The sequence below is a fragment of the Tribolium madens genome, unplaced genomic scaffold (genome assembly GCF_015345945.1).
Source record: "Tribolium madens isolate multiple individuals breed KSU strain unplaced genomic scaffold, Tmad_KSU_1.1 Scaffold_19;HRSCAF=116;Tcas5.2_LG9, whole genome shotgun sequence".
Lineage (NCBI taxonomy): Eukaryota > Metazoa > Arthropoda > Insecta > Coleoptera > Tenebrionidae > Tribolium > Tribolium madens.
In genome coordinates, this window is record NW_025400983.1 from 10,833,642 (window position 1) to 10,858,538 (window position 24,897).

General features: G+C 34.4%; 7 protein-coding genes across 11 annotated transcripts; 5 read left to right on the plus strand and 2 right to left on the minus strand.

Annotated features, from left to right (window-relative positions):
- Positions 1 to 166: 166 nt before the first annotated feature.
- On the plus strand, positions 167 to 875 carry LOC123015863 (60S ribosomal protein L37). Its single transcript, XM_044415896.1, has 3 exons — positions 167 to 285; positions 506 to 641; positions 691 to 875. The coding sequence occupies exons 1-3, from the start codon at positions 283 to 285 to the stop codon at positions 822 to 824; spliced, it is 273 nt and encodes a 90-aa protein (XP_044271831.1). The 5' UTR covers positions 167 to 282; the 3' UTR covers positions 825 to 875.
- A 51-nt stretch (positions 876 to 926) lies between these two features.
- LOC123015861 (nuclear transcription factor Y subunit B-4) lies at positions 927 to 2,040 on the minus strand. 3 transcript variants are annotated; one of them, XM_044415892.1, is made up of 5 exons: positions 1,801 to 2,040; positions 1,588 to 1,751; positions 1,320 to 1,517; positions 1,198 to 1,267; positions 927 to 1,108 (listed from the first exon to the last, which is right to left on the minus strand). In XM_044415892.1, exons 1-5 carry the CDS (start codon positions 1,886 to 1,888, stop codon positions 1,005 to 1,007), a joined length of 624 nt encoding a protein of 207 aa, XP_044271827.1. In that variant the 5' UTR covers positions 1,889 to 2,040; the 3' UTR covers positions 927 to 1,004. The 3 variants fall into 3 exon arrangements, with proteins under 3 accessions (XP_044271827.1, XP_044271829.1, XP_044271828.1); XM_044415894.1 differs by having other exon boundaries at positions 927 to 1,141; XM_044415893.1 differs by having other exon boundaries at positions 1,600 to 1,751; positions 1,801 to 2,039.
- A 213-nt stretch (positions 2,041 to 2,253) lies between these two features.
- On the plus strand, positions 2,254 to 3,897 carry LOC123015858 (glucoside xylosyltransferase 2). Its single transcript, XM_044415888.1, has 7 exons — positions 2,254 to 2,519; positions 2,572 to 2,719; positions 2,775 to 2,906; positions 2,959 to 3,151; positions 3,199 to 3,348; positions 3,404 to 3,576; positions 3,622 to 3,897. The coding sequence occupies exons 1-7, from the start codon at positions 2,350 to 2,352 to the stop codon at positions 3,769 to 3,771; spliced, it is 1,116 nt and encodes a 371-aa protein (XP_044271823.1). The 5' UTR covers positions 2,254 to 2,349; the 3' UTR covers positions 3,772 to 3,897.
- Positions 3,898 to 3,964: 67 nt separating this feature from the next.
- LOC123015860 (RPII140-upstream gene protein) lies at positions 3,965 to 5,178 on the plus strand. The gene is given in 5 exon segments (XM_044415891.1): positions 3,965 to 4,188; positions 4,245 to 4,410; positions 4,459 to 4,547; positions 4,600 to 4,733; positions 4,783 to 5,178. Coding segments are annotated over 5 exon segments (789 nt in total). The 5' UTR covers positions 3,965 to 4,015; the 3' UTR covers positions 5,010 to 5,178.
- LOC123015859 (twinfilin) lies at positions 5,010 to 6,605 on the minus strand. The gene is made up of 6 exons (XM_044415890.1): positions 6,479 to 6,605; positions 6,314 to 6,391; positions 5,993 to 6,267; positions 5,705 to 5,942; positions 5,390 to 5,652; positions 5,010 to 5,342 (listed from the first exon to the last, which is right to left on the minus strand). Exons 1-6 carry the CDS (start codon positions 6,501 to 6,503, stop codon positions 5,187 to 5,189), a joined length of 1,035 nt encoding a protein of 344 aa, XP_044271825.1. The 5' UTR covers positions 6,504 to 6,605; the 3' UTR covers positions 5,010 to 5,186.
- Positions 6,606 to 6,653: 48 nt separating this feature from the next.
- Positions 6,654 to 11,614, plus strand: LOC123015853 (zinc finger protein 271-like). 2 transcript variants are annotated; one of them, XM_044415880.1, is made up of 8 exons: positions 6,654 to 6,963; positions 7,062 to 7,895; positions 7,943 to 8,198; positions 8,247 to 8,459; positions 8,881 to 9,189; positions 9,246 to 9,574; positions 9,624 to 10,061; positions 11,319 to 11,614. In XM_044415880.1, exons 2-8 carry the CDS (start codon positions 7,062 to 7,064, stop codon positions 11,448 to 11,450), a joined length of 2,511 nt encoding a protein of 836 aa, XP_044271815.1. In that variant the 5' UTR covers positions 6,654 to 6,963; the 3' UTR covers positions 11,451 to 11,614. The 2 variants fall into 2 exon arrangements, with proteins under 2 accessions (XP_044271815.1, XP_044271814.1); XM_044415879.1 differs by having other exon boundaries at positions 6,656 to 6,963; positions 9,234 to 9,574.
- A 389-nt stretch (positions 11,615 to 12,003) lies between these two features.
- On the plus strand, positions 12,004 to 24,877 carry LOC123015848. Of its 2 annotated transcripts, none has more exons than XM_044415869.1 (14): positions 12,004 to 12,237; positions 12,933 to 13,034; positions 15,930 to 16,129; positions 16,177 to 16,394; positions 16,441 to 16,693; positions 16,745 to 16,968; positions 17,020 to 18,554; positions 19,357 to 19,515; positions 19,570 to 19,794; positions 19,842 to 20,094; positions 20,146 to 20,279; positions 20,811 to 20,956; positions 21,868 to 24,274; positions 24,321 to 24,877. In XM_044415869.1, the coding sequence occupies exons 2-14, from the start codon at positions 12,937 to 12,939 to the stop codon at positions 24,409 to 24,411; spliced, it is 5,943 nt and encodes a 1,980-aa protein (XP_044271804.1). In that variant the 5' UTR covers positions 12,004 to 12,237; positions 12,933 to 12,936; the 3' UTR covers positions 24,412 to 24,877. The 2 variants fall into 2 exon arrangements, with proteins under 2 accessions (XP_044271804.1, XP_044271805.1); XM_044415870.1 differs by having other exon boundaries at positions 19,854 to 20,094.
- Positions 24,878 to 24,897: the final 20 nt, after the last annotated feature.

Sequence of the window (24,897 nt, forward strand, 5' to 3'; positions counted from 1 at the left end):
TGTTTACACCACGACGTCGTGGCTGGCTTTTTATTTTTAGACAACTTATTGGGTTCAATTTAACACTAGTACAAGAAAACACTACAATTTCTAAACCGTTTATATGCAAATAACATTATGAAAATGTGAAACAGTAGTTTAAAACAAAATTCGGGACGTGAGGGCCAAAGCTCCCAGTTTTCATTACTTAAATTTTAATAAATTCGAATTTCGCGCTAGCGCTCAATTGAGTTTACCGGTAAAGTAGGTATTTACATCCTTTCAGTTTTCCGAATCGGAAAGATGGTAGGTTCACGTAAAATGTTTTAAATTTCGCAAAAAATCTCAATCATCTGTTTCTCAAATTCAGTATTGTTACATTTTTTGTGAAGTGCGATCTATTATGAGTGCTTGTGTTTAAATATTTACTTAATTTTTCCATTTTGTGATAAAGTTAGGTTATGTGAAGTGACAACACCGATTTGTTTTTTTGTTAGTAATTAATTGGCTTTTTCGTAATTTACAGACAAAGGGTACATCCAGTTTTGGTAAACGTCGTAATAAGACACATACTTTGTGTCGCAGATGTGGTAGGTCTTCGTACCACATTCAAAAATCGAAATGTGCCCAATGTGGGTACCCCTCTGCCAAATTGCGATCATGTAAGACAGTAAGAATTAGTTGTTTAGTTTTTAATGCAATTTATTTTAGATAACTGGTCCATTAAGGCTAAAAGGAGGAAGACCACCGGAACTGGCAGGCTTCGCCACTTGAAAATCGTGCGTAGACGTTTCCGTAATGGATTCCGTGAGGGTGGGAAACCAGTCCCCAAAAAGGCCACGTAGATGTTATAGTTTATAACAAATAAATTTGTCTAAAAAAGTATTTTTGTTTTAAAGACCCTCAACCCAAGTAAGTAGCGCATCAGCGAAATGAAACACTTATTCTTAACTTAAATTTCATTAAAAATATTATGCAACTTACTCTATATACATAAGAAAATAAATTATATTAAAATTTACAACTTAATTAATTTGGAATTGGTGAATGTTAGTGTCCTGATATGTATAAATAACCGTTTCAGTGCCCCCTGGTTCTGCAGTTATAACGTTTCTTGTGACTGTTGAGTCTGAAAAATATTACCATTATTCATTTTTACACACTAGAAAAAATTTTAATAAGCATAAAACAGTTCAAAAGTTACGCATTTAGCCTTACTGTAACTCTCTTCAGAGGTTTCGTCAAAGGTCATTTCACTTGGTTGCAAATTCTTGTCGCTTTTAGCAGCCTACAAGTTAACACAATTACACACTATTTCTGTCCACAACTAAGCAACAAACCTCTCGGTATTTGAGAAGGTAGAGTTTTAACGGTTCAACATAATTATCAAATCCCAATGAACTCATTGCATATAAAATGTCTTCTCCATTGATAGTTTTCCGTTTTTCCATGTAACACCTATCACTCGCTTCACTAGTGATAAAACTGATAAATTCCGACACACACTCCTGTACACACTCGCGGGCGTCTTTAGCAATCTGAAACCAATCACATACAGCCCCAATTACGCATCAAAAACACAGAAAATTCAGTCAAAGCAATGCGTACTTTATTATTTACCTTTCCCGTTTCTGGAATTGCTTTCTTCATGATTTTTGCGACGTTTGCAATTGGTAAAAACCTGTCTTGCTCTCTGAGAGGCGCCCCAACCTTGTCAATGGGGTCATGGTTTGAATCGTCAGTGTTTTCGGCCGTGAGCTGCTCCGTTTCGTCTACAAACACCAAAATAAGGCGCAAAACTTTCCGAAATTTTCCACTTACCATCCATTTCTTCTACTTGAACCATGTAGTGTTGGTCTGATAGTGCAAATGTGTGTGTGATGTCATCTGACAGTTCTGTCTTTTCCATTGCAGTGAGGGCAACGTTTACACTCAAGTGGACCGAAATAGTGGCTCACAAAAATTACACWCGTTTGATAAAAATGTAATTTGATCGATTTTCGAACGTAAACACTGTTTTTGTGATCTCTTTTGCCTCTTTTCCGACATGCGCAAAGGATGTGTATTGTTGGCTGCATACACACTTATTAACTTGTTACTTTCAGCGAAATTACAACCAGGGTTATTGTTAAAATCTATAAACAATAAAGAATTAAATGTCTGCAATTTAGGAATTTCTAATTATTACACAAAAATGTTTAAATCTTTTTAAACAACCAAAGGCAAACGACAACTTAAGTATGGCGCCGAAAATCAGAATGTCACTAGAAATGGGGGAAAAGTTAAACTCCCTATGTAAWGTGTAATGTCAATGTCAAATGAGCAAAATAAACAATTATTTCAAAATGGTTTTAAATTCATAATTTTAAGATGAAATTGTATACATGCCTACGAATAGGTGTGTCGTTTTCAGTACTTTTGSTAATATTTTATTTCTATAGCATTAAAATACTCAATAACAAAGATGACGTGAATGTGGAAGAATCTCACAAAGTAACAAAAAGTTATGAAGTAACAACAGGACGGATTGAGTTTAAACGGTAATTTCTTCAATGTCTAATAAATGTTTTTATTAATTGATTGATTTGTTAGGAATGACATTGTTGTGGCTGTGGTTGCGTGCGGAGATAGGCTTCAAGAAACCTTAAATATGCTTAAATCTGCTCTAATATTTAGCAAGGAAAAACTGAATTTTATTGTATTTGCTGAGGATAATTTAATTGAAAGTTTTAATCAAAAAGTGGGCTTCATTTTTTAAAATTTTTATTGYTGTATTATAATCACATTTGTTTCAGTTGAGTGAATGGAAAACATTGACAAGTAATGCTTTTACTTACAAAGTTATGGCTTTAACTTTTCCTGTGAAAGATGCAGAGGAATGGAAAAAACTTTTTAAACCTTGTGCAGCACAGAGATTATTTTTACCTGTACTTTATAATTTATTCAATTGTTGCATTATTCTGTAAAAATATTTTTTAGAATATTTTAAAAGACGTAGATTCTCTTTTGTACATGGATACCGATACACTCTTTTTGACACCAGTTGAGAATATTTGGAGCTATTTCCATAAAATGAATTCTAGTCAGATGGCTGCGTTAGCACCGGAACATGAAGACCCAAATGTTGGGTGGTATAATCGTTTTGCCAAACACCCATTTTATGGAAAATTGGGTACAGCTGCAAACTTTTTTATTTAAAATTTATCGTCAATTTTTTAGGAGTAAATTCTGGAGTGATGTTAATGAATTTAACCAGAATGAGGGCGTTTCAGTGGAGTGAATATGTAATTCCTATTTACAGAAAATACAAATTAAAAATAACATGGGGTGACCAAGACATTATTAATATAATTTTTCATTATCACCCTGGTATAATTTCAATATATTTGGTACAAAATAATTAAATCGTGTTTTTTTTTTTTAGGAAAATTGTATTTATATTCGTGTAGGTTTAATTTTAGGCCTGATCACTGTATGTATATGAGTGTTTGTAAGCCTGCTGAAAAATTCGGGGTGGCCGTAGTCCATGGTTCTCGCGGATTTTTCCATTCAGAGAAACAGCCAGTTTTTCAAGCTATTTACAGAGCTTTTGAAGAGGTATTTTTTTAATCGTGGAAATCGATGTTTACGAAGTAGTTTTAGTTCCGTTTAGGGGGAGATATATTCAAGGATTTTTATCAACCCCTTGAAGCCTATTTAGAACAAGCTCAAAACACTAATTGCGGTCACATTAAAGACGTTTTCCTCAAAAATGTGAGACTATATATTAACATGGAAGACAACAATAAATGAGCCAGGAATGTAAAAACTTTGAGTTATGTAACGAAGCTGTCCATAAATGCAGGAATATTTTATTTGCTAGTGTAATTTATACTTTTATAAGCATTATAGTTTTACTAAACAATTGAAAAATGTGTTATTTTACGAGTCATCAAATTTAAATTTATGGTGTTTTCTGTTTTTACACCAAGTCAAATACCTAGGTTAAAGGTTATGTAATTTAACCTAACTTTTTTGGTTCAAGTTTAAAAAAAAAATGTTGCGAAAAGTGATAAAATCGACTATAACGTTAAATGCCCTTTGGCCGCTTAATTATTTAATTGATTATGATAAATTAAGTCAAGAAACCCCCACAGAACAAAAAGTGGATTTATCAACTTTGCCAGAGGAGACAGGTTGGGACAGATTGAAACGGATTTTTGAGGTCGAGTCTGTACAGAAACAGTTGTTTGGCTTCTATGTAATCATATTGTGTTCAATTTCAGTGACTTTGGTGATGTTAGCAAAGAAATTCTCACTGTCTTGCACGTTGGGGGCATGAGTTTATTTGTGGGGGGTATCTATGGCGGGGTTATCCACAGTAGGGTAGCTTTTGTGAATTTTCTGAAAAACAATCAAGCGACAGCTTTTAATGATCATTTCGAAGCAAAGGTATGGCAATTCTTAAGTGTCCTTACGAAATTTAATTTTTTGGAATAGAAAAAATTGCAAGATGCTGTTACCAAAAGTTTTGGTAAGGGGGCCTGGATGTGGTCTTGGAGACTTGCAACATTTACAACGTCTTTTACGTAAAAAGACTGACTGCTTCATGTATTTTTTATAAAACAATGCAATTTTTAGGGCTATTTCAACTGGAATTTCTGTGTACCGGGGAAAATCAGGCATTCTTGAATARGTAGTTGCAGGCTTATGTAGTGGTTCATTGTACAAGTGGAATATGGGCCCTAGGGGTTGGATAGTTGGGGGCGGATTAGGTATATTTTGTAAAGGTGGTTTAATTTTATTAATTTATTTTCCGATCAGGGGCAGTATTAGGCTTCATAGCGGGTGGTGCCACTTTAGGTTTGTTAAATTTAACAGGAATGTCGATGGATGAAGTTAGATATTGGCAATACCATTGGCAACGTGAACGAGAAAATTATTCTAAAAAGGGTATGGCGGAATATCTTGCCAAGGAAGAAGGGGAAGTCATCTATCACCACAATAAGAAAATTGGAGAATCTGGAAAAACAATCGAAAATTTAGAATAATTAATTGTGATAAATTTTATTTCATGTAACACAAAAGCGACTGATAGTTAATACTTCATGATTTATACAATGAGCTTTCAAATACAAAAATATTTGTTATGAAAAAGCTATAAAAACACCTAGTTGAGCACATGTAAACTAAATAAATAATTTATATAAAGCATTACAACCGCCGTTTCAATTGTCCACATTTTGAGACTTAGTCATTCGTTTTGGTCCTCTATTGGGTGGCCCTTTTGGTTTGGCAAATTTCGGACGGTGCAAATTTTTTGTTGGGTGTATCTCCTCATACAGGAAATCTTCAGTTAACTCAGACCCTGAATCAATTTCCAACTAAAATTTTTCGATCAATTTCATCACATGAGTAAAAAAATATATACCTTTTTCACAATTTCCAAGCCTAGACTTGTAATGGTGTCAGTTAACGGATTCTTACAACTAGAATATAACATGCGCTCTTTTATTGGGCAATTGTACCCTGGCATTGAATATATAAATACTATATTTTCCATATAATCACCCTCGTGAGTGTGCTTAAATTTGTACAAGTGATATCTACCACTGTCTGCAGGAACTTTAGAAGGAAGTTTTTCAATGCTGAGGTTCTCAGCAGTGACTAAATGAATAGTTTCTTCTTCAATATCTGAAAATTGTCAATTAAAATCTTGGTCTTTTTGGTAAAAAATGCAACTAACTTATTTTAAATTGTAAATAATCATAAGACCCTTGGGCCATATCTACAATAGCTTGCCTTGCGGCCTCTGTTAGTGGAAACGCAACCCCACTTAGAGTTTGTTGCTTACTGTCCACACTTATATCAGTATGAACTTCAGTTCTTCTGATTTCTTGGAGTTCTTCCTCTCTTGTTGTTAATGGGGCAGGGGCGATAGCTGCTTTTTTGTGTTTCTGATATCCATTTAAAGTTATATCACTCTATAAAAAAAAAATAAAGTGAAACAGCCGAATTAAAATTTTCTCAGTACCGTAATAGTGCCATGCAACTCTTCTTTAATCTGTGATGTCCCGAATTCCTGTTTCAGGGTTGCTTTAGTTGACGCATACAACATTTTTTGTCTCACAGGAGCCGTGTCAGGTGACCAACTTATAAAAAGCCATTCATAGCCCGACGAATTTTTTGAATCTAGTCGATATAAGAGATAACATGGTTGATTTTCCTCAATTAGTGGTGTTATACAGGCATCAAAATCTTTATCCCAAGAATGTTTCACTTCTTTATGACTGGCAAGAGTTAATTGTTCTAGAAAAAAAAATTTGATCACTGTTAAAAGTAGTGTTTTGTTTACCATTTTCGATTGAGATTTTCACGATTCTAACTTTCCCATCTCTGCACTTTCCAAGAAACTTTTTCAATTCATCATTGGCTGCACATGAGAGAAAAAATGTTACTCAAGTGTTATATTCGACAAAACTGAATGAAAAAACAATTTAACCATTTAGGTTACAATTACCTTTAATTCCCGTTTGATGAGACATTTTTTTCTTACAAAAATAAATTAATGATCTGCCACAAAACCAAAATTATCCCCGCCCACTATTTTTGACAAGTGACTTTGACAGTTTGACAAATTTATTTCTAGTTATTTTTTAGTCAAAGGTTTTATAACCTGTTTTATGAAAACACTTAAAAATAATTAGTTCAACTAATAAAAAAATTCATGCTATAAATGCGAAATTGTTCCTGTCAAACTTATTGAGATAATGGACAGGAGAAATGCTAAATTCCAAACTGATAACCAAATTTTCTTAGAGTTTTTTTCTTAAGTTGCCGACCATGATAATTCGATTTGTTATTAACTGTCAAAAATATCAGTTTGTCAATCAACTCAAAATGGTTTGGTGCAGTGTTCCTAATTGCAATTTTATTGCAATAATAAAACGATAATAGTAAGATAAAATGTGAAAATAATTAATATATTAGGGATTCCGTTACAGAGTAAGTGAAAAATCAGTAATTTTTTGATCATTCTTCATCCGTGTCTTTGTCTCATTCTTCCCATGAATAAAGTCTTAAAAGGTTTTTTCAATTTTTAGATGATTGCAATGGAGAATAACAACACGATGACTTTTGTTTGTGCGGAATTATCATCAACAATGTTTCAAAAGTTATACGACCAAAAGAAATCGAATCGATTTTGCGATTTGACTCTTCATGTAAACAATAAGATTATAAAAGCGCACCGTAATGTACTAGCATGCAGTTCCCCGTATTTCGATTCGATTTTAAAACATCACAAAATAATTAGAGAACAATTAATAATAAAATGTTTAGATAGTGAAATTTTTAACACGATTTTAAACTACATGTACACTGGTGAAATCACTATAGAACACTCAAATGTAGAGGAACTCCTCAAACTAGCTGATCACTTTATAATAACCAAAGTAATTGAATATTGTATAGAGTTTCTTGGGACTAAACTGAATCTAGACAATTGTCTGTTTACTTATTTTTTAACACAACGTTTCAAATTAAAGCACTTAGGAAATATCGTTGAAAACTGGATAATGAGTCACATTGATGAAGTTTGTGATGGTGAAGAAATTATTGGGTTAAATGTCACCGAATTACAGGAATTTTTCAAAAATAAGAGTTTTGTTCTTTCGACTGCAAGAGCTTTAAATGTGCTTTCTCAATGGGTGTTACATAACGTTGAAAAACGCGAATCACAATTTGATAAGTTGATTAGATGTTTCCATACGAATTCACTAGAACCTGCCGAGGTTTTCAAACATTTGGACACTTGTATTTTGTACAACAAAAGCGAGTTGTGCACGTACCGGTTTTTGGACTATTTGGTCCAAAATAATTGGATGCTTTCCAATTTCAAGTCGAGATATGACAATCTACATGTTAAATATGGACAGGTAGTTTTGCAAGTAAAATAACCGGATTATAAACAATTTAATTTTAGATGATTTCTTGTAATAAAAACGATGAAGAAGACTCAAAGTCGGATAAAATCGTCGTGTCAGAAAAAAACGATTCCAGCTCACTACAAAACAATTTCAGTTCAGTGTTAGTTAAAGCGAAATTACGCAACAAGAAACAACTTATCCTAAAAAGACTGATGTTATTTGGTTTAAAACCTAGTCTAAGAATGGCAGCTTTAAAAATGTTAACTTCAAAAAAGAAAGTTTTGCCTTTGATCGATTCAGGTCAGGAAGAAGGTAAAAACCTGCTATCACAACACCAAGTAATTAACTGTTCAATTGTAGAAGAAGACAATGACGAAAAAATGGACATCAAATGCCCGATTTGTTTCACAATAATCAATGATAGTCTTCTGCTTGAGCAACATTTGGCTCTAAGTCATGCAAAAGATGTGACTTATAAGTGCGGCATTTGTTCTTTCGTATGTCAGTACCACGGCGATTATTTGAATCATATGAAAAGCCATTTTTCGGGGCCACCCTATAAATGCGACTACTGTAAGATGTGACAAACAGACGTGGCTATGGCATTTTGACCAATCTCATTTGCAAATTTTGCTGTGGTTTGGGGTATTTCATTGATTAATACAAAGATCTAGAATTTTTTGTTGAAAGTTGTCAAAATGCTAAGGTCAGATCAAGTTTATCTGTGATTTCTGTTTGGATTTTTTATTTAATGTTTACTAGTTTCATCAAAAAAGATGAAAGCTTTTATTAACTTGATTTTCGATTTATTTGAAAATTTTGCCATAAATCAGCCAGAGATTTTGTATTATTTTTACAATGTTCATTATCCGTTTTTATTTCCTAGATGTGTAAATGTAAATTTATTTTTCACTTTCGGTTTCTACAACTATTTTGTATAATATATTATTCCGAACAATTAAAATGAATTTTCTTGTTGATAAATGCATTATAGGTGACACTACAACTGATCAAATTTCCAAACTGATCTCTCATCGTGCCCAACACTTGGAAGAATCCGTTTACCAGTGCACATTTTGCTCCTTCAAATGTCGCCTCAAGCAAAACTTCGTCTCTCATTTAAAAATCCACACCCCCGAGAAGAACTTCAAATGCGACCACTGCACGAAATCCTTCCGTTTCAAGCAAAACCTCGAAACGCACATGCTGACCCACACCACCGACAAAAACCTAACGTGCGAGTCGTGCGGTTTTCACACGAAATTTCTAAGTCACATGATCGCTCATAAGCGCATCCACGCAGGTATTTCTTCCCATCTTGCGAATTCTAAAATAAATTCGTGATAGTTTTTTCTCCAGGAGATATCTATCGCTGTTCTTACCCTCATTGTAAATACTCAACGGCGAAAAAGAACCAATTAGCGAGTCACGCCAAGAGCCACAATGGGGTCAGACCGCATTCGTGTGGGATTTGCGGGCGGGGGTTTATGGAGAAGTCGCATTTGGTGAGGCACGAACGAATTCACTTGGAGGAGAAGCCGTTCAAGTGCTCGAATTGCGATTACGCGAGCTCGAGGAGGGATAAATTGAAGGAACATTTTACAAGACATCATGGGGAGAATGCTTCGGCGAAGGTGCCCTACAAGGCCCGCCCGATGCGGAATAACTCAACGCGCCCCAAATCACAGGTATTTTGTTTCAGTGTTGGGAGAAATTTTCCTCAATTTTTTATTGTAGGCTTCACAGGAAGCCACCACGACCACTTCGAATAATGCCAATAATAATAATAACAACGTAAATTTCACTCAAACTAATAGTAGCACCACTAGTACCGGAACCGGAGTAAGTCAACCAATAGGCAACGAAATACAAGACTTGATAATGCATCATCAGAACCATTCTGCAACGTCTTCTGCGACAAATTTATCAGCGATTAATTCGAATTATCATCATTTCGGCGATCCAACTGATTTTCATCACCACAATCACGCACATAATATACATAATCAGATTTTAGCTTCTGGACATAATCAAAGATCGGCTACACAACATCATAATAACAATATTGTTAATCATCATATGTTGGCAAGGACTAATCATTCCACGGCTACTTCGACCGCTGCCGCTGTCGCTGCTGCTATGATGCTTGACCCCAGGTTTCACCACAATACTTCCGTAAGTATGGCCAAAATGTTGATAGTCTTTCTTTCTATTATTCGATTTAGTTAGTAAGTACACGATCCAGATAGCAATATGTTGTAAATAATTATATGCAATGCTATTTTTTTAGATGTATCTTTATCACTGTCCATATTACGGTTAAACACTTAAGATTGTCTACGTTTATTAATTTTAATATTATTATTTCAGTTAGGTATTGACATTTTGATGAAAGTCAATATTTTTTCTCAGGTTTCATACACTTTGATTCTTTCTTGACTAAAGTTAATGACAATATATTTTTCTTGGTATTCACTTTTCTGTAGTTTTCCAGCCATATATTGGACCTTTTTAAGAATTAATATCACTAAAAATAAATAAAAAAATAATAACTACTCACATGTAAGTAAAGATATATCCAACATATGTGCTGATTTTAAAGTATTGCAAATATTTCAACAGGTGATAATAGAGCTCAAAAGAAGTCAAAATAACTAAACTTGTCTTATCCGAATGTTTATAGTTTCTGAGGTATATAGCACCACTTTGGCGTCGGAAAAATTGTCAAAAAGATGCAATATAAAACTTTTGAGTATTTTATCCCAAAATTTCCATTGCTATTTCTATTGCTAATAGTTGACGGTAACATTTGAGGTAATGAAATTCGGTGGTACCTTCAATATAAAAATGGTTCCAAAATTTTTACCATTTTATGATTTTTTTTTATATGAGGACTTTTTTTTCTGTGTTTGTGTTTGCTAATTTTAACTCAGTTTTTTAAAAACAATGTAATAGATTTTGAAGAGATCACATTTGTTTACAATTTGAGTCGGTGAAGTTATAGGCTGCGCCCAAATTTAAATTTATTCGACGAACAAAACCCTCTGTATCTCCAATAAGATACGGCAAGTTGACTTTGATGTTGAACTCGTTTATCACCTGTTAAAATATTTGCACATACTTTAAAATCAATATCTAATAAAGTTTATAAACATCTGTAATAACATAATGAAAAAATCAAGTTAAGAAAGGTTTAATGCATAATCTAATATTTTTGTTTTGAAGAGATTAAATTTGTTAAAACACTCTGTATCTTTTTTTCTTGAATTATGCTTTCATTTGTTTCATAGCAGTTATTTTTTGCCAGTTTGATTACTTTGTTTAGGATTTATAGCGACAAGTGCTAATTTGATGGTGTCTTCTCCCACACATTTCTACCTGCCAACACGAAAAACGAAATTCTTTTAATGAAATATTTTATCGTGTTTAAAGGTGCCCTACCACCCAACCACAACCCCAGTCTCAATGGCAATGGCTGCTGTTCAATCATCACAACAAATCCAGGCATCGGGACAACATTCCGAATATCCTCCTTCTCTCCAGAACTGCATGACACTATTCTAGTCTGAATAATTGTGATTCCTATTTTGTTATCTCATCAGTATTTGTTGATCTACATAAATGTTGTAACCTTTTTTGTTGATTTATTAGCCAATTTTTGTTGATTTATTTTAATAGTTTTTATAATTATATTATGCACTAAAAAGTAATAAATAAGGTGTATCGTCTTTGAGCGTTTTACTTGTTTACCTTGTCATTAACTCACTGCCAATAAGAAAATTGATATGATTATAAATAGAATCCGAAAATCAGAAATAGAAATATTTTTTTAAAAATAGGTGAAATTAGGGGACTTCTCCAGTCTAAGGAAAAATTATGAGTCATTTTGTAAAAGCAAAGTGCGTGAAAAAAGCGGTTTCTTTGATGTTCCGTCAAGCTTATCACAATTTTTAAACAATTCTTTATCTAAGCATAAACAAAACATTGTTATCACAAACTATAAATATGTATCATTGTATCAAATTTTCTGTAAAGAGTTTCTCCTTTTAGGCCTTTTTTCTCAAATATTATGAATTCGCGCCAAAATTCAAAAACTACATTCCAATGTCGTGTAGAAAACTATTTTTAAACTGAAGAAACATGGCGGCTAGCAGACATATCGGGCTATTTAAAATGTTAAAAAAACTCTTATTACATTGATAATAATAATGTAAATGCAAAATTCGCGCAACTTTAAGTGCTCAGAATCGAAAAAAACGTGTTGTGTGTAAATTCTAGTGAAATCCTGCGAGTTTGGTGACCCGCTGTTGGTAATTTCAAATCTACGGGGTGTTTCGATGAATTAAGGCGGGTAAGATGAAAAATCAAGGGTGTAGTGATTGGTGTGGGAATTTCAATTGTTGACAGCTTTCATGTACAAAGTATTTAGGTTTGGGGCGGCCTTTTCGCGAAAAGTTTTATATTACGATTGGTGTCAATGGGGAGAATGAATCATCGGCGAATTTTTTTTGCAAATGAATTTATTTAATTTCCAAATTCCATGTGTGATGAGTGTACCCAGTGTACGTACGGAGCACGCCCACATGTGGTACACTCGTAGCAACAACACGTGGGCTAATGTGGGTTTTTGACTTTTCTTCGGCAGTGAAATCATGAATTATTTATTGCTAGACCGATGGCCGTATTTGGAAACGATTATTCATTGAAATCTAACCCCAAGAAAAGCGAAAGTTTAAGTTGGCAATCACCTTCAAGAAAATTAACAAAATTTTGCAAATTAAGGGCCCAAAGTGCGGCTCTTGTCGTTTTGCTTCACGTCGTATAATCGCCAGTTATTTAGTTGAAGGTAGACAAGGATAAGTTAAATTTGTTGAATAAAAATAACCGAGTAAACTATTCAAACCTGCCATCCGATGGTCTTAAAATAGATGTCCCGTCTTGAGTTTGTATGCGCTCTTATCCTTTTCTATCGCGTCTCCGGACCCCCTTTTCTACTTTTTTCGATCATTAATTTTTAAAACCTTCCATTGATTTTTTTTATTCTAGCAAAATGGTTGTCGGAGACCCGAGTATAAATAATATAATGAGCGGCATTGAGAATGCCGGCGGAGTTAAACAACACAATCACAAAAAGAAATTGAAACAGAGGTGAGTAATGCGATTTCACGGTACGCTACACAGCCCTTCCTTAACAATTAGAACAATTGTATTCCGTGAATGACAGAAATTACGATGTTTTTGGCGATTTGGCACGAAAATTGCCATTGGACAACCTCCAATTTTTAATAGCAGTTAATAACATTGCCACTTTCTATATTTTGCAGTTAGACGCCGACTTTAGTTACCACTTTTTAATTATCTACGACATATTGAAACGGAAATTTTGTTGGTATTGGATTTCCTCCATTGGGAGGATTTTATTAGTTAAACAAATTGGGAAAGTAGAGATTTGGCCAGCTGAACTGTGTTTAATACATAAACACTGGATTTTATTYTATGATTCGCAACAGTTGCTGTAAAAATTGCCAACGTTGCTTTTAATTGAAAGGAGTTTAAATTGGAGAGGACCGCAGACTAAACGCCTAGAATTTATTTGTTGAAAAGTCTCGAAGTATATTTCTCTAAAAAGGATCTGTCTCCAGTTTGTTTGTGAGTTAAAGCGTCTGGATTGCGCCAGTTTTGTTTTTGCAACACTGGGTAGCAAGTTGGTTGCAATAAATTTTATCTCATATTACTGACATTAACAACGTTATTACAGATTTTATGGTTCATGTTTTGCTCTTTTAGTTAAGACAACTTGATACAAATTTATTAGCATTGTGTTTTATTCAAAAACAACATTAAAAAGAGCAGGATCACAGCCAGTTACTTATTTTAAAAAACTTCATTTTGAATTTTTAAAAAATATCGATTCCAAAACTATCACGACCAAGTAAAGAATGATCTTTGCTTATCTTTGTTAAGATTAAAAACATTTTTTTTACTTCAACATTTTGTAGATATGTAATTAAATTCTCCAAAAATAACTTCATGCAGTAGTAAATTTTTGTAGGAAATATTGAGACAAGTAAAACATGAAGATTAGTTTATGTTGATATCATAGATATAATATGCATAAGACTTATGCATATTATTTATATCTTTATTATACTTTTTTTTTAACTTATTCTACATGTTTTACTTGTAAATAGTTATTATTTATATTTGATTGTGAGTAAAGTAACATAAAAAGTAAATGTTTTGATGCATGTTGTTAAAAATACGGGGTGTTCCAGAATTCGCGTCCTAGAGAAAATTGCCAAATAAGATAAAATATACCTGGAATATGGAAAAAATTGTGTAAAAAATCTTTGACATTTATTTTTTGACATTAGACATTTTTTATGTCTATCTAATGTGTCTGATGATCTTCTAAGGGCCGGTTTTTCAATCGCTGGTTAAAGTTAAACCTCAAATTAAACTAAAAATGCAGCATTTTGATTGGTTAATTTGCAAAATTTCCATCGAAACCTATTTACTAACTAGAGGTTAGTTAGTTTTTCAACGATTGAAAAACCGGCCCTAAGAATATGTTTTTTTTTTAGTTATTAAGTAAACGTATAAAAATTTTGCCAATAAAAGCCAAAAATAACAATTTAGGATACAGCTTACTTGTTTCCTCTTCTAATAGCCTGTAGCAAAAAAACTTGGAAAATTATTTTTCCAACAGAAATAAATAGAGGCAAAGTGCAAACTTTAAACTCTCATAAGTAAAAGTTAAGTTACAATACAAAATTTAAACTTAGAATTTTTTTATTTTGAAATTTGTAGGTATTCTACAGTTTTACTCATCATTTAAAAACAAATTTTCAGATAAGAATTTATTTAAATTTTATGGCAGAAAAGTAAAGTAGAAAATAATACATAAATATTAAATATTAAAATTAATTAATAAGTAATGTATGTAATGCCTATTGTAGATACATAACAAATTATGAAATATTTGGATAATTTTTTTTAAGTATTACTACTATTTATTATTTGTCTAAGGCAAATTGGTTGTCATTTATTTTGGTAATTATGATGAAAATGATTATTTAACCTCATGATTTTCCATTTTTTGCATTTTATAACGGTTTTAGCAAAACTTTGCACGTTTATTTGGTTCAAAGAAGTAGAGTACGCATTTTCTGAAGAATGAAGTAGCCAAAAGCCATTGACATTTGTSCGACTAAAAACAAATGAATCTACTGCGTATCAATACTCGTAGTGAAATGCGCAGATTGTAGCCCCACATCATCCAGCGGTTGCACATTTATTGAAGTGCAGACAAACGTACGTAATACACAAAATTGTAAATTTAAATTATGTTTTGTAAATTTATGTGCATATCGTCTGAGTAAACACAGTGTTTTTCTGCACTTGTAATAGATAATAATTTAAAGGACAAAATCATGTTTCTTGTATTTTTTTTGTCTGTTATCAAAATTTGACGCTACAGTTGTTAAAATAAAGATTAAGACTTATCTTCTTTTTTGTCATTAAATAACTAAATATTTAGTGTGCAATCATTCTAAAAATATTCTTCGGGAACATTCACGAACATTCAATTGCAAAACTTTACGTAAGCAAGGACCAAGGATATTCTTAGCAGGGTTCACTCAAATGCATTCTGAAATTGTTTGTGAAAAAACATGTTTTGTCCAACTGTTGACAACTAAACAGATTTACAATTCTGTCGAATAAACTTTTAAACACAATTAGATTTTTTATTTATTCCACGAAACCACAAAAATACACCGAGGAATAAGCAAATATACAACGGACTGCAGACTAAACGCTGGGATCTGTTAAATTCTGCATTATTAGACACGGTATGAGAAAGTTGTAGGAAGTTCAGTTTGCCAATTTTTTTTTTATAAATAAAACTTGATACGATGCGTACCATTTGTTTCAATTTTCCGAGAAAAAATAGGAGTTAAATTTAGTTTTATTAAATACCAACATTTCCATCAAGGTGTCGTATGCATATTTGTACGATTATTGCACAATAATTCTTTTAAGGTTCGATATAATAAAGAAACTGGGTCAAGGCACGTTCGGTAAAGTGCAYTTAGGAATAAATAAAGAGACTGGTCAAGAAGTAGCAATAAAAACAATCAAAAAATCCAAAATCGAATCTGAGGCCGATTTAGTCCGAATAAGGCGCGAAATCCAAATTATGTCTTCGGTGCAACATCCTAACATTATCCACATTTATGAAGGTAACCAGCGGATGAAAAAATATTTTTGATTAATTGTTGGTTTCAAGTGTTTGAAAATAGGGAAAAAATGGTGCTAGTGATGGAATATGCAGCAGGGGGCGAGCTTTACGATTATTTATCGGAACGCAAAATTTTAGACGAGACCGAAGCCCGTAGGATATTTAGACAAATCGCCACTGCTTGTTACTATTGCCATAAACATAAAATTTGCCATAGGGATTTGAAACTGGAAAATATTCTTTTGGATGAAAACAATAACGCTAAGGTAGTTTAACTTCAAAAAAATTCAGAAATTGACAAAAAAATTTCAGATTGCCGATTTCGGACTGTCAAATGTTTTTGACGATCAAAGACTGTTGAGCACTTTCTGTGGTTCTCCTCTATACGCTTCTCCCGAAATTGTTAAAGGGACACCCTACCAAGGACCAGAAGTCGACTGTTGGTCTTTAGGTGTACTTTTATATACTCTAGTCTACGGTGCCATGCCTTTTGATGGAAGCAATTTTAAACGTTTAGTTAGGCAAATTTCACAAGGAGATTACTTCGAACCAGCCAAACCCAGCCGTAAGAAATTACCCGTAAAAAAATGACCAAAAAATAATTTTTCCATTTTAGCTGCTTCACCTCTCATTAGAGAAATGTTAACCGTGAATCCTAAAAATAGAGCAAATATAGAAAAAATATGTACCCACTGGTGGGTAAATGAGAATTACGATGTTAGCTGTTTAGAGATCTCAGAAGAATTAGCCAATCAAACTCCTGTAAGATTAGATTTGTTATTATCATTGGCTCCTCCGCCTCCACAACTTGAAAGTGACAAACTTGTAGTTACTGGAGATGTAAGTAGAGTCAATTTTTAAGAATTTCGCCTGATGTTTGGACTTTTTCAGGTTGCTGAAGAGATGAAGACTGAAGTTGCACCACCTACACGATCCCAATCTGTAGGCAGTTTAATGGAATTAACTCATCCTGCTGAACGAAGAATCAAAGAACTTTTAACTGAAGAAAAAGCTTCACCTAAACGTAAACTCGAAAATACTGTTAGTACAGATCGTGTCAAAGATGGCCTTAAGAGAAAAGATAAGATAATCAAAGAAAATACTGTTGCTGATATTACTCTCCATGGTGCAATTAAAGAAAACGCTTCTTTAGAAGATGCAAGTATGTCTGAGACAATTCCATTGGATAAAAGTCTTACACAAACAATATCACGTGATATGGATGTTGAAACAAATGAAGAATCAATTGATCCGTCATTACAAGGGGCCGCTTGTACTGAAATAATCGAAGAGGCAAAGAAAACAGAAAAGAAACCTAAGATAAAGAAAACCTTATCAACTAGTGTCAGCAGTAAAGCATTGGAGGGCATAAATGAAATTCCTAGTCAAGAAAATGTTAACAATGTAGATAAAGAGAATAAAGAGGTTGTTGCTCAACCTGAAAAAACCGAAAAACCAGAATCCAAAATCGCGAAAAAGAAGACAGTTAAGAAGAAGGTTTTGACAGATAAAAATGAAACGGTTAAACCCAAAGAACCATCGCCACCCTCTCAACCACCTGCCGAAGAAAAACCAAAAGAAACAGAAGAAAAACCCACCAAACCGATAGAACGGAGAAAATCCCGTATTTTCGAAGCGGCCGAAAAGTTCCAAAACATGATATCATCCCCCACCGAATCCAAATCCGCCCCTGTGGAAAAACCAAAGAAAATTGTAATTCCCGGGGTCAGCGTTGATGGTTTTAAAAAGGAGTTTGAACGTAAAGCAAGTCTCACATCAACATCCCCACCAAAATTAAAAGGGACTCCATCTAAGAAAATTCTAATCGATCAACAAAAACCCTCTGAACCCGAAACCGGCTCACCACCTAAAGAAGAACCCAAGGAGGAGTCAAAACGTGATTCTGAAGTCACCGAAACACCAAAGCCTGTGATTGACGATGAGCGCAAAGAGCGCGTGCGGAACGCTGTTAGTATTATCTCAAGTGCCTTAGATAAAGAAGGAGCGCGGAAATCAAAATCTCGGCCGTGTTGTGTCCGGAAACCTCCGGTGCCGTTTGGGGTTGGCGGTCGGTCAGCTTCGGGCAATATCGGGTTGCTTGCCTCCCCCTTATCGCCACCGTTGGGGCCCAAGCCGTTTGTGAGACCACAGTTTGATAGCAAATCCGAYGTGAAGAAAGTGGAGGAGAAGCCTGAAGTTGAGGAAGAAAATAAAACCTCCTCGGCGGAGATTACACTCAAGTCGGCGACGCTGCCYAGAAGGAAGACCACGAAAGCGGAGATTCAGCTCAATTATCCCATGCCTAAGCCAGCTACGATGGAGTTTAAGACTGAAATGGCTCATAATGTGACAGCACCACCCAAGTTGGCGACGCAGAGGAGTGAGGTGGTCGTGCCGGTCGCTGCGCCATCTGTAGCCAACTTCAGGTAATTAAGAGGAGACGTGATCTTAATTGTTGTGCCAACAGTTTGTCTAACGAAAATGTTACCTTTGGGTCATTTATTATAATAAAATGTTATTAAACATTCATTTACAGTATTCCATAATCATAATCACACTAATTTCGTCTTTCACTGTGATGAAATAATATTATGTAAGTATATGAAAGAGTCAAAAAAGTGGATTACGTTTTTTTCTTTATGTTTTTATGGTAATTATTTCAATATTTTGTCTTTTGATTTGTGACAATTCAATGTATTAATAGTTACCAATTTCTTCCACTGTTTTTTTTTTGCTTTTTTGTATTTAAAAAAATGTAGGTAAATTCTTTAGTCTTTAACTTCTAAAAATCATTAAATCATAATTAAATCATTTCAATAATGGTAAACGTTCTAATTTAAAATTACATCTTATTTCTTTTAATCTGTATAATACATCCCATACCGAAATAATTTGAAAAGGGGTTTTATGAAGAAGATCAAGTTTAAAAAGTTTTTTGAGTGTCGCAGAAAAGGAAGGGATTTTGATTTATGTAAAACGCGAAAATAATTACAAAATACATATTACGAGTACTAGATTTATTATTTGATTTTATTTTAGAAAATAGTAGTTTTTGATTTGTGTATGATTTTATTGGCTTTTATTCTCGATATCAAGAATTACTTTATGCTTTTACTTACAGTTTATTTTTAATTTTTTTTTTTTGAAAATGCTAGATAGATATTACGTAATTGAATTGTTAAGTTTTATTATTTTCAACAATTTTTCAAAAACTAATTTTAATTTTAGGTCATCATCGCTGGAACCCGAATCCAAGGGCTCCCCCAAAGAACGAATCATCCCGATTTCCTTCGAACAACAAGACGTCAAGGAGGCTGTTCAATCGCCTCCAACTAAACCACCAATGCCGCGACCTTTCCAAACCCAAAAATCGACTACATCGCAAAGGTAAACGCTCATTTTTTTGTCTCGCGAATACAATCCTTAATTTACTTTCTCCAGATCCAACAGCTTGTCAAGACAGTCTACTCAAGACTCCGACACTGAAACAACCTCTGGTGAACCGATCAAGAAATCTCCAAGGGAATACATCATCCCGATTGCGGTCGAAGGTGGTGGTTATGTGACTCCACGCGCTGGTAGCGTCGAGCCGAATGACACAGCGAGTACAACAAGCACCATGACAAATAAATCCAGGAACAAGTTTGGCAAAACAAGGAGATTAAAGTAACGATTTGATCTTTCTTAAGTAATTTTATAATAAATTGAATTAGTTCATTGTTTAGTGATCGGGATTCAGAAGACGAGACCTCATTCCCCAACTTGTATCGTCACAGTTCGTTCGGGAAAGACAGTGATAATGAAGATTCACGAAAAGATGCGTTCCATTTGCACAGATTGAGGAGTACAAGACCGAAGAGGACCATTTTGGAACACAACGATTCGCTTAGTTCTGGGGAGGAGGACGATGATGACGGGTTTGAAATTTTGACAGCTGAACATTTATTCTCCAATCTATTATCGAGGGTACTCCACAAGTACAGTAGTTTATTACTTTTTACTACTTATGTCTTGTAGGTGCGCGATTTGACCCAAAAATTGAACGTCGAAGATGGTGGCAGGCCCGGATTTCCCAGTAGTCGGTTATTGAGCCATTTTGATCATGGTACCAACTTCTGGAATTTTCACAACCGATTAGACCCCTTATCAAGGTAAGTCGCAGTGTTACTAATAGTTTGAAAGTAATAAATTTGCAATCGCAAGCTCACAATATAAGTATACGTGTGTAAGGGAAACTAAAACATATAAGTAAGTTACTTGTTCGATGGATTTATTGCAACCATTTCGTAGTGTTGTTGCATTTCATCGAAATTAGTCTAGGTTTTCTTGCACTTGTTTTTGCATGTACAACTGGAGAAACTAGTATTCATTCATGTCCGCTCTATTGAAATTGTGATTGAAATTGTTGTCTTACAGTTCCAATAAAGCATACCATAGGTTTGTCTCAACAAAATGATATTTGTGGTTTATAGATTTAATGCTCSTTTTTAGTAAAGCGTGAATTGACACATTATTGACAAAAATCAGCTTTCTTGTTTTTATTGATTTTTATTATTGTGAATTTTAAAAACGAAGGAATCATAAATGTAACTCAAATAATATTCCGAAACACAAAAAAAAACACAAAAAATCACTTTTTTACACTATTTGTTAATTTGTATTTTTGAAATTATTTTTTTCAGGCATTCAACGTTGGGTAGGAGCCTAAGCCGCGAACGCAGCAACGAAACCTCATCCACGCCATGGCGACGTAGCGTCAGCCGTGATTTAGCTTCAGATATCGAAAGTGTCTTCAAAGACCCCAATTCGACTACGACACGCCCCCGAGGTAAAATTTTCTAAATTGTATTTCGTAGTTTTGTGTTGTGACACGGAATTTTTCAATCTTCTCCGTAGATAATTTTTGTGCCCGTGTAGAATAGGAGGTTTTTTTGCATACTCCTGTTTTTGTATTTTTGTTTTTGTAATCTGTTAATTTTGTTTAATTTTTTTACAATAACTTTTTTTTAGTTGTAATTATGTATCGGCATATTTTGATGTATTGAGCACATGTCAACTAATTCGTCCTAGCAGTATTGTGTAAGACAACCACTAACAAAACAATTTTTTAATAAATATTTTTTAAAACTATCCTCACTTATTAATTTAGCCYGAGTCAAGGTAAGTCAGTAAATTATTATTATTGAATTAACTGGGAAATTGACAAGTGGTGGAGGTTTTTTGCACAATACTGTAAAAAAACGTAGTATAACCCAAGTAGTGATGAAAATCCGAGGATGATACATCAGGATATGCCAGGGCAATGGGAAGCATGGCCGTGACAGTGTTGTGGTTGCAGCGCGAGTGCGTGTGACGGTGCATGTGCCCTGCGGACCAGCCACACAGAAGGGCACCCACTAACTGCCTGGCTACCTGCTGCAACACAGACTCGGTAGGCTGCATGCACTAATTCATCACCATTATATCACTTAACACACATCCATTCATACGTTTTCTATTTGACACCAGAGTTCGTTCATTCATCGGGAATAATTTTTGTTCCCCACGCATGCGCTAATGCGTATAGGTTTTTTTAATTTTTGTTCACTAATTTTCTTTTTGTTTTGTGTTTTATTTCAAGCAGCCGCAGATGTTTTGTGCCAAAAAGTCACTAACTGAGAACGGTAGGTAGTGTATTGTTGCTTTTGATACAACCAAATGAAACAAGTGCAAGTGTTTGATTCCGATTCGTCGTTTCAGATAAAAAAGRCAAGAAAGAAAACCTTAATTTAGCAGATTTAGATCTTAAAAAAATTAAATTAAGTGATGAAGACGCATTAGCTTTGTCGTACTTAACACCTGGCTTATCACGAAGGATTCAAAAGCATTTACTCTCACAACTAGCGCCATCTGAAGCTCAAAAATTGCAACGGACCTTATCCTCAAATGGAAATAAGAATTATGAAGACAATCACAAATTTGCACGAAGATCAGTTGATCGATTGTCTTCAACGTTACCTCGTCGCTATTCAGTTGAAAATAACCTAAGTCAACAAGAAAACGAATCAAATGACACCACTTACCGTAATTATAAATCAGGGCTCCCTGTAAAATTTCGTGATGATAATAGATCGGCTAGTATCGRTTATGATAACGATTTTGGTTACAAAAGACCAAAAGCGGTTCGTTCTGTCTCACTCAGAGAACCCAAAAATTATGTTTTATCAAACAAAGATAAAAGTCCCGATTCAAGTCTTTCCGAAAGTTTGTCACGAAGTGACGTAACTGATAGTTACACCTCCTTATCCCGTCCTTCCTCATATTCGAAATACTCAGAATTGTCAAATAAATATTTAACACCAAAGACTGAAATCAAAAAACCGTCCTCAACGCCTCGAAGAATCTCAAGATTTTTGCGACCTGATTTTTTCGATCCACCGAAAGAAGAAAACGTTTTAGTAAAAGAAAAGAAAGAGCGGGAAATGGAAACGCAGAAAGTTTTAAAAGAGATTAGGGACAAAAGAAAGTGTCGACTGAATGCCAGGAGAGAAAGGTCAGCTTCACGTGAGAAAAGTGCCGATTTTGGGGACGAGAAAAAAGATTCAAACAAATTGGCAACACCTGAAGATGGTCCGAAAGAGACCGACCACTTGTTGAGCAAAGTTTCGAATAATATTAAAAACCTTGAAAATAACGTAAAGACGCTTCATGATTATGTTAACGTAACAGTTCCAAAAGATAATAAAGAAATCGGGGGAAACAAAAAAGAAGTTCACGATTATGTTAATGTTAAAGTTACAAAGCCTGAGGAGACCCCCGTTGTGAAAAAAACTCGAATTTCGAAACTGGTCCGACCGAAAAGTTACCCAACTGAAAGTATTATCGAAAAAGAGAAAGAGAAAAAAGTTTCACCGGAAAAGGAATCCAAAATTAGTAGATTACGTAAAGGTTTTACGCGTCAAGGTTCGAAGGAACGCGACAAAACAAAAGAAGACAAAAATGAGACTAACAAAAGTATAAATGAAGAAGAAAAAGGTCACAAGAATAAGTTACTTCAGTCGATTGAAAAGAAATTGGAGAAGTTCCGATCATCATCGAAAGACCCCGAAGAAGCCAGAGCCATAAAAGAGAAAAAATCAGGTGTTGAGAGTGCCATTAAGCGACTTCGGGAGCAAAGTCTCCCCCGGAATTTAGACCATTGTACTGAATCGGGACTCATCAAGAGGGCCGTTTCGGTCGAAGACGTGTCAAATTTGAGTTCGAGTAAGCCGTTGCAAGCGTCGCGTAAAAGTGTRACAAAAATTTTGGGCCTGTTTAAAAAATACGAAGAACAAGAGAATAAAAAGAACGACAAAATTGTGAAAAAGAAGAAAGTCAAAGAATGCCCAAATCGTGACGAAGCTGTGATTGAAACTGTCAATTCTAGTCAAGAGACGAAAAAACCCGAACGTCCTCGATCACTTTTACTCGACAAAATGAAACAGTTTCAACCCCCGGAAAACAAAGCTAGTAAAGCGTCGCGTTTGCCAGTCAATTCATTTAGACGTAGTTTGAATTTAGAAGTTGATGTTCCTAAAAAAAACGAAACGAAACGTAACAGCGAACCTCGCAGTGCAGCTGAAGACAATCGGGAAAATCGGAATTCAGTCGCGACTGATGACAGTTCGACTCTATTATCACCAGACGATAACGTGAGCGACTCGTGGTCGGTTTGTTCTGACTATCACACTCAGGATTTGCACTCGCCTGTCTCACCCAATGGGATTTTATGTTCTGGTGATGAAAGCGAGTCGGTGATTGACCGGATTCGGCGCAAGAGTTTCTACACGAGGTTTAACGAGAAGAAACGAACTCGTAAGCCAAGTCTGACTCGAAATTACAAAGATCTTGATTTGTATAAAAACCCGGATTATGGGTCTCTGGACCGCAGATCGGCTTATGACTATAAAACGCCCTTAACGCGTCGATCGTCTTATGTTTCCACGCTTCAAGACCCGGTCAAGAGGGATTACAAAAATTATACCCGAAGTTCGTCGCTTTTGAACGATTATGTCAACGTCCCGAGTCGGTACCAGACTTACAACGCGAGGGTAAGTCGACCAACTACGGTTTTTTCCGACGAGGAAACGACTTTGGATGAGTTGCTATCAGCTGCAAAATCACGAAAGTAAGTTTGTAAGGTTGGCTGGATTTGGGTTTATTTTTTTTTGTAGGTACAGTACCCCAGTTCCATCCATAAATAGAGGCTCTGTTTCTCCCGTTAATGGACCTACGTCTTCCGTTAATTCCTCTGCACCTGTTTAAATTATTTTTCTCAAACTATGTGATCACTAGTATACAAAGAACAGACTCAAAGATTCATGTTAGGATTAGAAAGTAGTCATATCAATTTTTTTCTGTTAAATTAAGGTTTTTAACTAACGAAAGTATTGCAGTCTTATTTATTTCCTAGAGAAATGTAGATACATAAAAATGTATTATTTATATGTAAATGTTGTTTGCTTTTTTATTTATTGTTAGAAGATAGTTTCCTTCAAGTTTTTCTAGTAGTTATTTTGTAACTTATTTATTATTTAACAAAAATTGGATTGAAAGCGTTATAAAACACTATTGTAGCAATTGTTCAAGTTTACATAATTTTAATTCAGTTGACTCTGTAAGACAAAATCATAAGTTTAAGTTGAGTTCGTGTGAATTGTTAGAATTGTATGTTGAATTTGGTGATTTTATAAAAAATATATTTCAAAAATAAATCGTTTCTTTATCCCATCCACAAGAATAACAAATTCG